This window comes from Rhipicephalus sanguineus, chromosome 7, assembly GCF_013339695.2.
Source record: "Rhipicephalus sanguineus isolate Rsan-2018 chromosome 7, BIME_Rsan_1.4, whole genome shotgun sequence".
NCBI classification, from domain to species: domain Eukaryota; kingdom Metazoa; phylum Arthropoda; class Arachnida; order Ixodida; family Ixodidae; genus Rhipicephalus; species Rhipicephalus sanguineus.
In genome coordinates, this window is record NC_051182.1 from 58,967,074 (window position 1) to 58,983,206 (window position 16,133).

At 46.2% G+C, this 16,133-nt stretch overlaps 1 protein-coding gene across 1 annotated transcript in view; it reads right to left on the minus strand.

The window, feature by feature from the left end:
- The window catches only part of LOC119399469 (TBC1 domain family member 9-like), a 705,668-nt gene that overhangs the window by 81,915 nt on the left and 607,620 nt on the right, over nt 1-16,133 (minus strand). Inside the window, 6 exon segments of the mRNA XM_049417714.1 lie at nt 6,535-6,660; nt 10,877-10,953; nt 11,504-11,569; nt 12,146-12,279; nt 12,737-12,913; nt 13,937-14,014. Coding sequence (XP_049273671.1) covers nt 6,535-6,660; nt 10,877-10,953; nt 11,504-11,569; nt 12,146-12,279; nt 12,737-12,913; nt 13,937-14,014 — 658 coding nt within the window.

A 16,133-nucleotide genomic window follows, 5' to 3' on the forward strand; every position in this document is an offset into this window, starting at 1 on the left:
CCAGAAACCTTCTAGTAGGGGTGTGCGAATATTCGAAATTTCGAATATTTTTCGAATAGTGTTTGCTATTCGATTCGCACTGGAATTTTACTATTCGAACTATTCGAACTTGCCAAAAACAAATGCAGTCAACGTCCGATTGAAAGTGACCCCTTCAGATTTTCAATATGCTTCACCTCATCACACCCCGGTGTTGCGGCAAAGCTGCCTTTCAAGCTTCGTTACTGTCGAACGTTGCCAAGACACAGTCAACTTCCGATTAAAACTGACCCCTACAAATTTTCAATATGCTTCACCTCATCACACCCCGGTGTTGCGGCAAAGCTGCCTTTCAAGCTTCGTTACTGTCGAACGTTGCCAAGACACAACGTCCGATTAAAACTGACCCCTACAAATTTTCAATATGCTTCACCTCATCACACCCCGATGTTGCGGCAAAGCTGCCTTTCAAGCTTCGTTACTGTCGAACGTTGCCAAGACACAGTCAACGTCCGATTAAAACTGACCCCTACAAATTTTCAATATGCTTCACCTCATCACACCCCGGTATTGCGGCAAAGCTGCCTTTCAAGCTCTGTTACTGTCGAACATTGCCAAGACACCGTAAACGTCCGATTGGAAGTGGTCCCTAGATTTTCAATATGCTTCACCTCATCACACCCCGGTATTGCGGCAAAGCTGCCTTTCAAGCTCCGTTACGGTCGAACTTTGCCAAGACACATTCAACGTCCGATTGGAAGTGGTCCCTAGATTTTCAATATGCTTCACCTCATCACAGCCCCTTATTGCGGCAAAGCTGCCTTTCAAGCTCTGCCACGGTCGCAAATGTATTAACTCAAGAAAATGCTGGTTCCAACATGGAGATGAAGATGTGGCAGAGTTGGGGTCTCATTAATGCTGTTTCGGGCCTGAAATTTCGGCAGGAAGTCCGAAAAATCGGACGCCGAAGCTTTTTAGAATCCAAAATTTCAGATGTTCTTATATATCGACGTCTACGAGGCAGATTTGGAACACCAGACTTGAAGGGAGCACACCTTTGTCCGCCACATCAGTTGGGCTTCCACAGAAGTTGAAAGAGGAGGAGAGGCTGAGGAAATGGTATTTTGCCTATCACGTGTAAAGTGTTGTTGTTGGCAACACTTTGGTTGCACCAAATCATCTACCTAAATACAATTCGGCCTCTACATTGCCTCATTCTTGATAAGACAACTATGAAACACCACCCCGCCAGTCCTTCATCAACCTAGCGAAAAGAAACACTTTCATGTTGCTATCTCATAAGAATATGCTTAGGAATCCTAACTTTTTTTTCTGCAATTTTGCTTCGAAGTATTCGAAAAATATTCTAGAAATATTCGAGAAATAATTAAAAAATATTCGATTCGATTCACACTCACACTTTAATATTCGAATTCACTTCGCGCCCAAAATTTTCCTATTCGCACAGCTCTACCTTATAGTGCTACTTTTGTGCTAAGGAAGTGCTTATTTTGAAATAAAATCAAGTTTTAGTGGTCCGCATCGCGTTAGCGCACTTCAAATCACCCGCCAGAAAGCGGCGTTTCTTACGTCACTGCTGCCGTGCCCATCGTTGCCTGCATTTACTGCGCGGCAGCATGCACTGGCGGCGTGCACCATTCGGGCATCCGGCAACAATCACATGCATGCGGCATTTTGCCGAACTTTCCGTCAGAGCGACTTTCACTAGCGCACAAAACACACGCGGCAGTACGCGATACCAAAACTACCACTGAGACATGACCGCGTGAGCGAAGCAAGGTGCCGGGCGAAGCCCAGTTCGGCGAAAACGGAACCTTCGAACCACGCTCGCCGTTCCCCATGGCAACGCCAAAAAGGTTCTTTTTTCCATGAATCAAACAGAAATGAACAAGCAGCATTTTATTACGTCTCTTGATGCATGGAAGGTTCTTTTTTACTGCAGCTAGTTTGATTACGAGTGATTAATTGTAGTCGAACTCTCTCACATCATTGGGATCATTTCCAAAATGTGCCAGTCATGGCGCTCATCGTGTGGTACATTTAGCTTAATTTCTTGGTAAATAGGGCGCTGCTGTTGATAATATTGTTGTTTTAGATGTTGTCATACACTGAGCTTTCACTCTGACATAAATTGTTATTTGCCTTTAGTGTCTTTTTAAGTGACACTCCTCCAAGCACTTGCAGTTATAAGCACTAACTTCAAGTTTTTCGAATACTGTACAGTCGAACACGGATATGTCGAACCCACATTTATCGAACTTTCGGCTATATCGAACTCATAAATTATCCCTTTGAAAATCCTCTGTAAAAGTATAGACATTCGCACGTTTATATCGAACAGTATTTTTACGCGCCATCAGATATATTGAACGCCGCGTGAGCTGGAAGGCGCGCTTCGGCACTCGCTACACCCCGCAACCTTCGCAGCACCTAAAGTCACTGGAACGGAAAAAGTACCGCGACCATCCTGCCCGCCACCATATTTGGTCCAGCGTGGCCGAAGCTTCGGCGGCGTGGTGTTGATTTCACGCAGAGTAACGCATGTTTTACGCATTGCGTGTGCTTTTGCAGCCCCGAATGAAGCATACCGTTGTTCTCTAACTGATTAGGAAAGAAATGGCGACAGTTTTCACTTGCCTACACGCGCACGCACGTGTACTAATGCGATAAAGAAATGCGAACTGCGTGCTCGGCTGTCGGCATTTATTAAATGCGAATAATTTCTTAGCGAACTTCTGCGAGTTTGAATGTAGCATGCATGCATGCATGCATGCATCCGTCCGTCCGTCCGTCCATCCGTCCGTTTCGTTAATGGGATATATACCAAATTTGGTATGGCATAACATCACTGTATGACGAATATAAACTACAGGTGGTAACATGAAAATAATGACATGTATGACATGATTTACATGCCACGCTCATGGTGCGCTCGCGGCCGCTTCGCTAGCGTGATACACACCAAAATTGATATGGCGTGACAAGTATGACGAACATAAGTTACTGGTCATAACGTGCAAATCATGGCAGGCATACCCTGTAAAACATAATTACCTTGACATGGCCTCAGGGCGCTCGTGGTCGTTTAGTGAAATGCATATATACCAAAATTGATATGACGAGATATTTCTGTAGGATGAACGTTAGTGACTGGTGGTAACATGAAAATCATGACTTGTATGTCATGTACAGCATCACGTACTTGCCGCGCTCATGGGGCGCTCGTGGACGGTTCGGTAGCTTGATATACACCAAAGTTGGTCTTGGTTGATCTTGGTTGAAACAGCGCTCACGAGACGACGACGAAGTAAAAGAAGGCACAGGACAGGCGCTGTGCCTGTCAAAGTTGGTATAGCGCGAGGTGACTGTATGACGAACATGAATGACAGGTGGTAACCTGAAAACCATGACATGCATTACATGTACAGCATGGCTTACAATACACTGCCTTGTGCGCTTCCGGCCGTTTTGTTAACTGGATGTATACCAAATTTGGTATGGCATGACGTGCGTGCGTGACGATCATATATTACAGGTCATGCGTTGTATATACCAGATTCTACATGCATGCATGCATGACAAACATGCGATATATAGTGAACTAGATGTCATGACATGAATGATTTCATCTGCCTCAAAGACGAACAAGGCGATATAGGCAGCTCTTTGCTGGCTGCTTCGCATATTAGATTGATTCCCACAATGCGTGGGATCTGCCGGATTGACACAAAAGACACAATTATACAGTCACGTCACGCGCTACCAATCTTGGTGCATATAAAGCCAGCGAACCGGCCGCGGGTGCACCATAAGCATGGCATGTATACATCATGCCTTATACATGACATGCATGCCATTATTTTCAAGTTAACACCTGGTATTCATTTTCATCATACAGTCACGTCACGCAATACCGATTTTGGTGTATATCAAGCCGGCGAACCGGCCACGAGTGCACCACGAGCATGGCATGTGAATGATGCCTTACATTACATGCGTGCCATTATTTTCACAGTACACACTGTTATTTATGTTCGTCATTCAGTCACATCACGCAATGCCAATCTGTAGCAGTCAGTTTTCATGGCGCACTCATCGTTATATGTGAGCACAAGCGTCATTTATGCCAAACATAATTAAGAGCTGCCCGGCAATGTTTTTGTGCATGAACCTTCTGCAGCAACCACGCAAAACAAGCTGCGCTAGTGCAGCGGTGACGCCAACATTCTCCCAAACGGAATTCGCGAATTCTCAATGAAACGCTTGCCTCACAAAGGCGGGTATCAGTCGTGGGAACAAATTTTTCGCGCCGTATTCTGTGCAGCCGCACAGCCTGTCACTTGGCATCCTTTTTCCCACTTGGAATAGCAAAGAGGGCTTTGCCCGTTTCCCGCCGGTTGCTGCTCCCGAAAGCGCAGCCGGCGCCGCACCCAGTCCTTCTTCGATGCCCCAACAGGCTTGCGATGAAGTGTCAAAACGATACGGGATGTCGTAATGTTCCTGCACGCTTTTCTGAGGCTATAAAAACAATCGCCCTTCAAAGCGCAGTGCGTCGGCGGCCGGGAGACGCTAGCGAGGCGAGCGAGCTGGACCATTTATGTGGCGAAGCCGCCGAAAGGGCGCGGCGGCGAAGAGAAGAAGAATGCGGTACTTTTCCCGTTCCAGTGACTTTAGCAGCACCATGCCTCAGCTGACACCCGAAACGCTCGAAAAACGTGAGGGCGAGAGGGCTCGGACTGTACTCCAGTTGGGTGCATTCTCCAACTTGTGGAACGGCTTTTTTTCTCGCTCTCTCTTTCTCATGCTTTCTCCGCGTTACCGTCGGCTCGGAGACCAGGAAAGAAGTAGCTGGCAGCCTCCTCCTTTCGCCTTTCTTTTTTTTTTTTTTTTAGAGCAGGAACGAAGGAGCCGGCAGCCTCTTCCTTTCGCCTTTTCTTTCTTTTTTTTGTTGCTGTTGTGTGAGTTGTGATGAGCCAACCACAGCCCGCGCCTTTCGTACATCGCTGCTGCCCTCACAGGTAGCCCGGGCAGCCATCGCCGTCATCACGACTGATCGCGAACGCTTTGTTCACAGAGTTCACTTCCGTGAGCTGTCGCATACCACCGCATTCCTCTTTTGTGTGCGTGCTCACCTGCTAGCTCAAAAACATCGAGCTGAAGTTTCTGCCGGCAAACACGACAGCGAAGCTGCAACCGCTCGCCCAGGGCACCATCAAGTCCTTCAAGGTGGGCTACAGGAGGAGACTCCTTGATAGCCTGCTGGTCAACCTCCGCATGGGCACCAAGCTGAAGGTTGACCTGCTTGGTGCCATTCAAATGGTGACGGGCGCCTGGCGAGACGTGAAGATGGACACAGTGGCCAACTGCTTCCGGAAAGCAGGCTTCGTGACGGCGGAACTTGCAAAATCCGGTGAAGACGGCGACGACGAGCGCGTAGACGACGCATTTTGCGAGTTGTTGTTCCTCTTCTCGGCTGCCATTCTACCTGAAGTGTCTGCGGATGATTTCGTGGAAGTGGACCGCAATGTTCAGGCTGTTGAGAGTCTCGCTGACGACGACATTGTAGCAGCGGTCGCAGGGACCTAGGATGCCCAGGCGGACAGCTCAAGTGGCGACGAAGATCGTCCAGACGAGGCGGCGGCTACACGCGCGTACTCCTCCGCTGAAGTGGCAGCAGCGTTTGGCTGGATTTGCCGTTCTTGCGGCGACATGGAGGGAACCGGGCTGTCGCACCTGGACAGCCTTGATAAGATCGAGGCCAGTGTCTTCAACTTCATTTCGAAGACGAAGAAGCAGGCCAAGATAAGTGATTTTTTTTCGCACAAAAAAACATTCTGTTGCATCGTGTGCGCGGAATTAGTTGTCATTCTTGGATGCGCCGATTGTAGGTGATCGTCCACCACTGGTAAGGTCTCGGGGCCTGTATTTTTTTATATCGAATTTTTCATATATCGAACTAATTCACGATCCCCTTCGAGTTCGATATATCTGTGTTCGACTGTACCATTCAGAAAAAAAAAATATCATCTAAAAAATAGAAATTGATGGTACTAGTTCAAGTTAAGAGTTATATTGGACACATATGATATCAGAGCATAACTTAAGGGCCAATTAACTGTTGCAATAATTAATAGAAATTAATTTATTGAGTTCACTGAACGATTGGGAGCAGCTGTGATCGCTGCGGCAGCTGGCAGAGATGTCAACCACATGCTTCTATCTATGTGGTCTCTGAGATCTGTTTTGGCAAAGCAGCACGTGAAACCCAAAGTTAACCCAACGAGCACATTAGGGCAGACGAACGCCAATGTGCGAGAGCCACTGCCAGACACCTAAGTCAAAGACTGGGGTCAGCTTCAAACTTTTTATCCCTCCTGCAAGGCCATTCTCAGTCTGCCAATGTCGGCCAGCAAGCATTATCTTCCGTTCCAACTTCCCACCCTTTCTTTCATCTCAAGACAAATGCTCCAATGACTGCACGATGCCACACCACGTCGATCAGTATCTTACAGAGCAAACGAAACATGCTCTCACCGATAGGTCTCGCTCTGTGCCCTGGCGTCCAGGTCCCTCTTGAGCAGCGGAAGCTTCTTTGGTGCATTGCAGCTGAGCTTTCGAGAAAGCTGCTTGTCCGCTTCGAACGTCTCCTCCGAGATGAGCCTGCAAGTGGCACAAACGGTATTTACAGTCACGAGCAATACGAAAGTGAACAGTGAAATTACATTAGAGATAATCATAGTGGCTGAAAGCAGTTGCCAAGCATAGAAGTGGTCGTAACACTAAATCTTCGAGCTGAAAGATCCCTCTAGCAAATCAGTACGTCAGATATGGGTTCTCACATCTTCATTAATGCCACCAAATAATAAGAATGGTGCTCCTGTCCGCGCATCTTTAAAGGGGTCATGAACCACTTTTCCAAGTACTAATGATCTAATGACCTCCGTATCGGAGTTTACTGCCTCCCGAATCGATTGCCGCAAAAATTTCTCGAATCTGTCAAGAATGAGCGGAGTTACGGGGGTTTGGCGCACGCTCTCAGCGCTTTCTCTTTTTTCTCGGGCCGACGAGCGCACTGGAAGCTACACAGGGAGGGATGGCACGGGGGAAGGAAGTTACGTCAGCGCATCATGAAACTCGATCGCTCTCCCGCTGTGATTCGCTTGCGCGAGTGTGGCTACCGTGTACAGAGGAGTGCGGCGCCGACAAGTGGCGGCACCCCGTGGCAAGAAGTGCATCTGATCCGAACGCCGCTCTCGATTTATGTCGGCTATCGGCCAATGAGGATGGTATGTCTTTTGCGACGTGAACAGGCAGATCGCGACGTCAACGGGCAGACGCCCCGCCCACCCACGAGAGTGAGAACCGGCCTTTGTTTGAAAAGAGGGTGCCTGAGAAAACAGCAACTTTGCGTTCCGCTTGTAGCCTTTACGCGCACGACTGCAATATTTGGCTGAGCAGTTGATAGCCGTGTCAGCTTTCCGCAGGATGTGTTTTTTCAATAAGCCCAAGGGGTGCTTCATGACCCCTTTAAGGGGAACATGGGTCCTTGAAGACCAAAGATTATGAACAAAATAAACTTTTTATAGGTGACATTTTTGAAATCTACAGTCAAACCTCGATATATCGAACACGGACATATCGAATTATTGCCTATATCGAACGGTTCCTATATCACGTGGGAAATCGCATGCATTTTTAATTTTTTATTTCGAACGAAGTTTGACGTATAATGGATATATCGAACTCGGCCACCCCAAACCGCCCGTGCTCCGTTGACAGGCGGCGAGCTTTCCCGCCGCGCTCCGTTGACAGGCGGCGAGCTTTCCCGCAACTCTCGAAAATAGCGGTAGCGCGGTGGGCGTTTACGACTGCTGCACACATCGATGGCGCCGAGTGCGCCACTTGAACGTAGCGGCATACGCACGCCGCAGCCTTGCAGCAATGACGCACTGCACTTGTTGCACCAGCTCCTCCTTGATAGTATCAGATAGTATCGCCAGGCATCCGTCGCATCGGTCGTTGTTGTGCTCGTGTGTTAGGCCTGCCGCGCGTTGTGGTGTGTGTAGCGATGGCTGCAGACGCGAAGAAACGGACGACCCTGACTTTTGCAGCAAAACTGGAAGCAATCCAGGCTGAAGGCGTGGGATTCGGACCTGGTGCGTCAGGGACGGAAGGTATGCCTTATCGTCGATAACTGCACGGCACACCCCACCGATGCCCAGCTGAGCAACATCGAAGTGGTATTTCTGCCGCCCAACACCACTTCGAAGCTCCAACCGTTGGACCAGGGCATTATCCGCACATTTAAGTCTATCTACAAGCGTCGGCTGATCGACATTTTGCTTGTAAGACTCCGGATGGGCCAAGATCTGAAGATCGATCTTTTGGGCGCCATCCAAATGCTCAAGGCGTCGTGGGAAAACGTCAAGCAGTCGACGATAGCCAACTGCTTTCGGCATGCGGGCTTCGGTGGACGCATTGACGAAGCATCAGTGGAAGAATCCGAGGAAGCTGAGTTGGCATGCGCAGATGAAGAAAGCGAGCTCGCCGAAACGTGGAGCAAGCTGGAGAGCTTTGTTGGTGCGGAGCCGCAAAGCATGTGCATCGAAGACTTCGTTGGAGGTGACGACAGCACTGGTACAACGGCGGAGCTAACGGATGTAGAGATCGTCGCCGAAGCTACCGCTGAGCAGCCGAATGAAGACGCTGCCGAGGTGGATCCCGCAAGCGCTGATGGTGCCCCGCTCCCGACATCAGCTGAGGTCGTAGCCGCTTTGGCCCTTGCGCGCCGCCACTGCAGCGCGATTGAAGGCACCGGCCTTTCACTTGTGGATCGCCTGGACTATGTTGAGGACGCAGTCGTCAAACACGCCATTGCCAACAAAAAGCAGGCTACTCTTTTTCAGTATTTTAAGCCAACACAATAAATACTTTGTTTGAATCTTCAAGTGAGTATTTACTGCACCACGATTGGTTCGTTGGTTGTTTTCCACAAGTTCTTGACGCATTTTTTACGTGATTTTTTATATCGAATTCTGGATATATCGAACTATTTCGCGATCGACGTGCCGTTCGATATATCGAGGTTCGACTGTATAACTATTTAAAATCAAGAAGGAGCATCATCTACAACTCTGCTGTAAGAAAGGCAGCCACACAGGTGTTTCAGAAAGAAAGCTTCACAGTTGATGAAATATTTGTCCTGATGTGGGATTCAAACCCAGGATCAACGACATTTGAGGCAGTCGTTCTAACATCTGAGAGGAACGTTCTTTTCAAAAAATCTTTAGTAGTCTTGAGCTACAAAACGTATGGGTGGCAACTTTCTCCTTTCATGAGCCAGCCCTCAACTTGTGGACTCCAGCAGTGTGACCACTGTGACTGTGACCATGCAGCACCAGTGTGACCATGTCATGCCAGTGTGACCATATGACCAGTGTGATGATGGGATGCCAGTGTGAGTCTGACTGTGACCATGTGATGCAGTGCAACTATGTGACCCTGTTGACAAACCCACATTCACGTCAAAATTTGAATATGCACTTCAGAAAGTTAAATGTTAAATGGCAATTCTAGAGGAATTCCAATTTATTTTTCATAGGGGTGTGCGAATATTCGAAATTTCGAATATTTTTCGAATAGTGTTTGCTATTCGATTCGCACTGGAATTTTACTATTCGAACTATTGGAACTTCCCAAAAACAAATACAGTCAACGTCCGATTGAAAGTGACCCCTTCAGATTTTCAATATGCTTCGCCTCATTACACTCTCGTATTGCGGCAAAGCTGCCTTTCAAGCTCTGTTACGGTCGAACTTTGCCAAGAGACAGTCAACGTCGGATTGGATGTGGACCCTAGATTTTCATTATGCTTCACCTCATTACACTCCGGTATTGCGGCAAAGCTGCCTTTCAAGCTCCGTTACGGTCGAACTTAGCCAAGAGACAGTCAACGCCCGATTGGAAATGGTCCCTAAATTTTTAATATGCTTCACCTCATTACACCCCAGTATTGCGGCAAAGCTGCCTTTCAAGCTCCGTTACGGTCAAACTTTGCCAAGAGACAACGTCCGATTGGAAGTGGTCCCTAGAGTTTCAATATGCTTCACCTCATCACATTCCGGTATTGCGGCAAAGCTGCCTTTCAAGCTCTGCTACGGTCGCAAATGTATTAAATCAAGAAAACGCTGGTTCCAACATGGAGACGAAAGATGTGGCAGAGGTGGGGGCTCAATTAATGCTGTTTTGGACCTGAAATTTGGGCAGGAAGTCCGAAAAATCGGAAGCCGAAACTTTTTAGCATCCAAAATTTCGGATGTTCTCATATATCGAAGTCTACGAGGCAGATTTGGAACTGCGGACTTGAAGGGAGCAGACCCTTGTCCGCCACATCAGTTGGGCATCAGAGGAGGAGAGGCTGAGGAAATGGCATCTTTGCCTCTAACGTGTAAAGTGTTGACGGCAACACTTTGGTTGCACCTAATCATGTACGTAAATACAATTCGGCCTCTACATTGCCTCATTCTTGATAAGACAACTATGAAACACCACCCCGCCAGTGCTTCATCAGCCTAGCGAAAAGAAACACATTCATGTTGCTATCTTATAAGAATATGCTTAGGAATCCTCTCTAAATTTTTTTTCTGCAATTTCGCTTCGAAGTATTCGAAAAGTATTTGAAAAATATTCGAGAAATATTCGAAAAATATTCGATTCAATTCGCACTCACACTTCAATATTCGAATTCGCTTCGCACCCAAAATTTTGCTATTCGCACAGCTCTATTTTTTCACACTTTATCATGATGGCAGATTCTGAAGAGGTGGACAGTAACAATGGAACGGAATTGTTTTAGAACACGAAAAGATGAACTTACTGTCTCATGGCCAGGTTTGCCAACTGCTCCATGAGTGCAAACGTCTCTACGATGTTGGTGAACATGGAAAAATAGTGCTGGAAAAGAAAAAAAGCCCAAATGTGTCAGCCCCTCCTCAAGTGAGTCACTCCTCACTGCACCTCAGGATTTCTTTAATTGTGCATTTATACCGAGTTCTAAACGGGTCCATTGAGTCTAAATATGAACATCACAGTCATTAGCATAATAATGTGGATTGCAAATATAAACTTACTAAAGCAAAATGCAGTGTAAAAAGTGGGTGATCTATTTTGACAAAAGCATGTTTCTAAGAAATAATATTTAAGTGACAAGCAGATGTTTTCTCCACTGCTTGTCAGCTCAGCAATACGAACACTATATGCAAGTAGGTGTAGCACTTTATTTTGCCAATTAACTAAAGTAATTAAACTATAATTCCTAGTAAATACTACAACGGCAGTGCTGCAGCAAGGTGCCGTAGAATCCTATAGCAGTTCATGAATGCGAATTTACAAACTTTCGGGAGTACTTGAACATTCTAAGTCAAGTTTAACTGGCTCTATTGCACCACCTGGTACTCACGATGGCATTGTAAGAAGTTGAGAAGAAACAACGACATCTGTTCACCTTCTTCTGTCTGCTGGCAACCATGATGGTCTCCGGGAACAAGAAGTTGTTGCTCCTCTCCAGGGTCTGGAAGATAATCCAACAAGAACATGCAGAGAGTTGGTCACAAAAGCTAACAATCAAAGCATCAACACGAAATATAAATAAAAACGGTATGCTGAGTCGTCTCTCATGCTCAATTTTGTTTCTATGAGCAGCAATGATGTTGCTGAGAAGAGCAGTCAGACGGATGATTGGTCAGATTGGTCAGAACGGTCAGAGTGTAACAGAAACTGCTGAACTAAGAGAATATATTATCACTAGGTGCCGTGACTCAACTGTTTTAGAAGATTCAACAGAAAGTTAGCCTGGTTAGTTTGTTTACTGCACCCTCCTTTTTTTTTTCATCCTGCGAAGGTTTACCAGAAAACAATGTTCCTGTTTGAATTGTGGGCATAAGTTCACTAGGCTGCCTCATCTAGTATGTGATCTCTGTTGAAGACGACTGACCAATCAATGCTTATATGATACCTCAGCGTGCAAACAATGTTGAAGTCAGAATCTCACTACAGAATAAATGAGAATGGAAACTGAAAGGGTCAATTTCTGTCACTAATAATAATTTCTGGGGTTTTATGTGACAGCGACGGTTCACCTACTGACCGTGATGTCGGTCCATCGCAGCAGCAGTCGGGTGGTCTGTCCGAACAGGAACGAGTGGAAGGCCAGGTGCTGCATGCTCAGGTAGAGCCAACCCTGCTGAGGAAGGCGTCCTTTCCAGAAGCTGCACGAGTAGTCTGCGTGCAAGAAAGACAAAGGGTAGCCACTCGGACACTCCGCGCTCTGCCATAGAGTCCAACATTCTCATAACTTGGTGCTCTCACTCCTTTTCAAGGAATCCGTGCATACATCTCCAGTATCCAAGCGCCTAAGCTACTTGGTTCTATTTCTCCGGCTGCCCTTTCCTTGTCTCACAGCCCCAATGGCGCCCTCGGCGTTCCAGGCTACCCACTACACGCCCTGGCACATGGCACTGGATTGACCTCTAGTATTTCAGGCCCACCAGCGACGTCGAGTCGTCATCATGCCGAAAACATCTTTCTTTACTTCTAGCCTAACATAATCACCGTTGTCAATAAAAATTAATTTAAGAAATTTGCGCTTGCAGGTTCCTTTGTCACTTATGGCTACCTTTCGCAGAACATAATTCATGTAGAGGGTCTAAGAATGTGGCTCCCAGAGGTGTGCACTCACAGTTGACTAGCTTCTCCTGCGGAGGCAGGTTGAAGATGGAGGCAAAGCGGCTGGCGTTGACCCGGAACTGGGCATTGTCCTGGTCAACCTCCAGCAGGGAGACCTCCCGCTGTGCCACCAGGCTGCGGATCTTGCAGCAAACAAACTCCGTCGCCTCGTCCTCGGAGTCGAAGGACTCTGCAACAGAGAAGTGAGGGAGCATCGCCTGGCATTCTAAAGACCTGGAGTTGTATTTTCTAAGAGTGTGTTAAGAGGACTGTCCATTTCTGAACGTGCAGGTTAAGTAGATATCAAGAACTGGCAGTAACAATGGGCCTTTTTCTAAAGCTAAGTGACTCCCTAGCAATGGCCGGTGGAAGAGCCCGGAGAAAGTGTGCCAGCTTTGCTATTGCCTGCTACCACCATGTATTTGAAAGACTATCATGACAGGCGGCAGTATCCTGAAGAGTTTTCTTGCCATTTAACGTCAGTGGTTAGTGTGCTTCCCAATTTTTTTTTGCAATGTGTATGAATGTTCAATCATTGTGCTTAGAGGCTCGAAACATCGAGTAAGTCAACAGTTCCTTACGTTGTTTGTTACTCAAAGTGCACCACAGGGAAGGGAATCTTTCTACATTTAATTACAGATAATGCTGACACCACGTCAGCGCTACCTGCACAATCATGTTTACAAAAATGCGGTGTGAAGACGAACACGTACCCTACGATGCGCCACCCGTAATGCACTTCTCATATCTTCTGTCGAAATAATGGATTTGCACATGCACCATGTAACTAAAATGACATGACAATATGAAGAGAAGTTATCAACATACAAATAAGAGATATTGTTCGTGAATGACTTCAAGTGCTGGGCATGTGCACTTCCGTAGTGAACATAGCAGACGACCCCCCTATTGAGCGCACTTGCATGTCGTATCGCTGATCTCGCCACTTCTCGCCAATACTAGGCACATAATGAAAAAAGTGCAACTAGCACGGACACAAACAAAGAACACAGGATGGAGAGCTTACTAGCAATTGAAGTTGCAAGTTGTGTCCGTGCAAGTGGCGCTTTTTCATTATGAACCTATACCAACATGCCCATTTGGCAGTTACCCTAAGAGATACTAGGCACCATTGTGCCCTGTGGTTGACACTACGCCTTTATTACTTAAAAGTTACGTAACTACAAATGAATATACAGGAGTGTAGACTCACTGAGTGTCTCAAGGAGATTCTGCTCAATCCATGCCCAGTTCTGGAAGATCTCCTCACGTGACAGCGAGGTGGCCACAACTGAAAACAAAAGGACAGGTTGGAATTACTACCTTCTGCACCGTCACAACGTAAACAGCATCTCCTCAGTCACGACGCAAGAGAGAAAGCGTAATTTTTATTGCGACTTTGTAGCTGGATTTCAACAAGCAGTAATGCGAAGTCCTGAGTCTGATGGGATCTCGCTCAAGTCATAAATAATTATGACGAAAACAGAAACAGCCACCAGCCAATGAAGCCTCACTGTGAACAATGCTGCTCTCGTGTGGAGTCCTGAGCATCAGCAAACAAAGACAACATCCAACAGCTGGGTATCCCGAGAATGCACACCAGAGCTAGGGCTGTGCCATGTACCATGAACCATAGTTCTCCAGCAGCCGGCGAGAAAGTCCACATAAATTTGTCCAATAATAATGCCACGCAATGTTTGCAAGTTATTACACAAAATACTCAGGCTACACAAATGCAGGTGCTTATCTGCTTTAGCGCTATGCAGATACCTAATACAAGAAATATACACTCTAGCCTCAGTATAACGAACACGGATAGAACGAATCATCGGTTATAATGAAGTAAATCTTGTCATATATATGACAAGCCTTGTCATACATACAGTGTTACAAATATATGTTTATAACGAATTTTCGGATATAACAAACTTATTTTTGTGTCAGATGTAACTTTGTTATAATGAGGTTTGAGTGTACATACAACGTAAGGTGTCATATGTTGTTGCCTCTATGTCATGCTGGATATCAGACAACTCATGCAAAAGTCACACTCACCATAGCTGACCTCAGAGAGGGGGGTCTTGTGAAGAATTCTATATGGGGCAGGCTGTGAGAATGGAAACATTATGATTATAAACAGTGCAGTAGACACAATTAATTCCCTTCAATAGTTGCAGGCCACCTGATGTAATCCCCGAACTGCTGAGTGGCAACCTCCAGCAACACATTTGTAACACACATTAGTGCAGCACATGCGTGAGCTTCACAGTGCACAGTTACGATGCTTTCCTCATGGCTGAAATGCATGTCAAATGGGTACTCACTCAAAGTAGTAAAAGTGCGAAATGTGCACCGTCCGAGAACATACAGTACATTCACTTGTGCACAGTGCAAGGAACGGGTCATTGGCAGTGACCAAAAAAAAAAGTCAAATACCTTTGCCACCTCAATTATTTTGATGTCCTCACAAAACAGTTCTGTAGACTCTTTGTTTATTTGACCATAAGCTAAATGTCCTCACAGGCACCCATGCATTTTTTATAAGTAAAATATTTTGTCATTTAGATAATGCAATTGCTTCTTTCCAGATTTACTGAATATGACTGGTCAAGCAGGCATGTGCTTCACCCAAAGTGAATGCCACCACAATATTAGCACCACCATCCATCTTGGTGGTGCTAGGATTGTGTGAACCCAAAGAAAATGTGCTGTCTCCTGCTAAAAAGGCTGATTTTGGGGCTGCCTAAGCTTCAAATGAAAACAGAAGCTTAAAATGAATTATAACTATCCTAACCGATATGGCGACTTTTTTAAAAATAAAAGAGGTTCAAAGTTGCCTGTGTGTTAAAATAGAACATTAAACAAAAGTTGAATTCATACTGTTAGCAAGGGTTCATTGTCAAAGCAGGCGCCTTGTCGCCGTCATTGGAATGCTGTAGGAGGACACGTTTTTGCGTAGGTTGACGACAACGATGACATGCCGACTTCATTAAAAAAAGCATTTTAAAAACAGGATGACAATTTATGTGCTAAGCCATACAAACCCTTACCATGCATACTTCAAATGTTGAATTCTAGCGTGTCACAGGATGATGAATTGGTGAAGTTTTTTTAGTTCAACAAAGGAACACGAAGGAAGCCCTAACCTTGCTGTCAAATACTGAGTCGAGTGTTCCTACAAGAACCGACGATAGGCCCTTGGTGCCGTGACCTTTTCGCCTCTGCAGGGTGAAGAAGCCGTTCGACTGTTCTGTCACCCTGAAACAAAAATAAAGACATGTCATTCGTCTCACATCCTTTCATGCTCATTTCTTTTGACAGAAATGGTCAACATGCAGGCAGCAAGTAAGCTGTGGTGATTGTGGTACAGAGCGGTCCCTCCTAGGGGGATTGATCAGGAGTTTTTATAA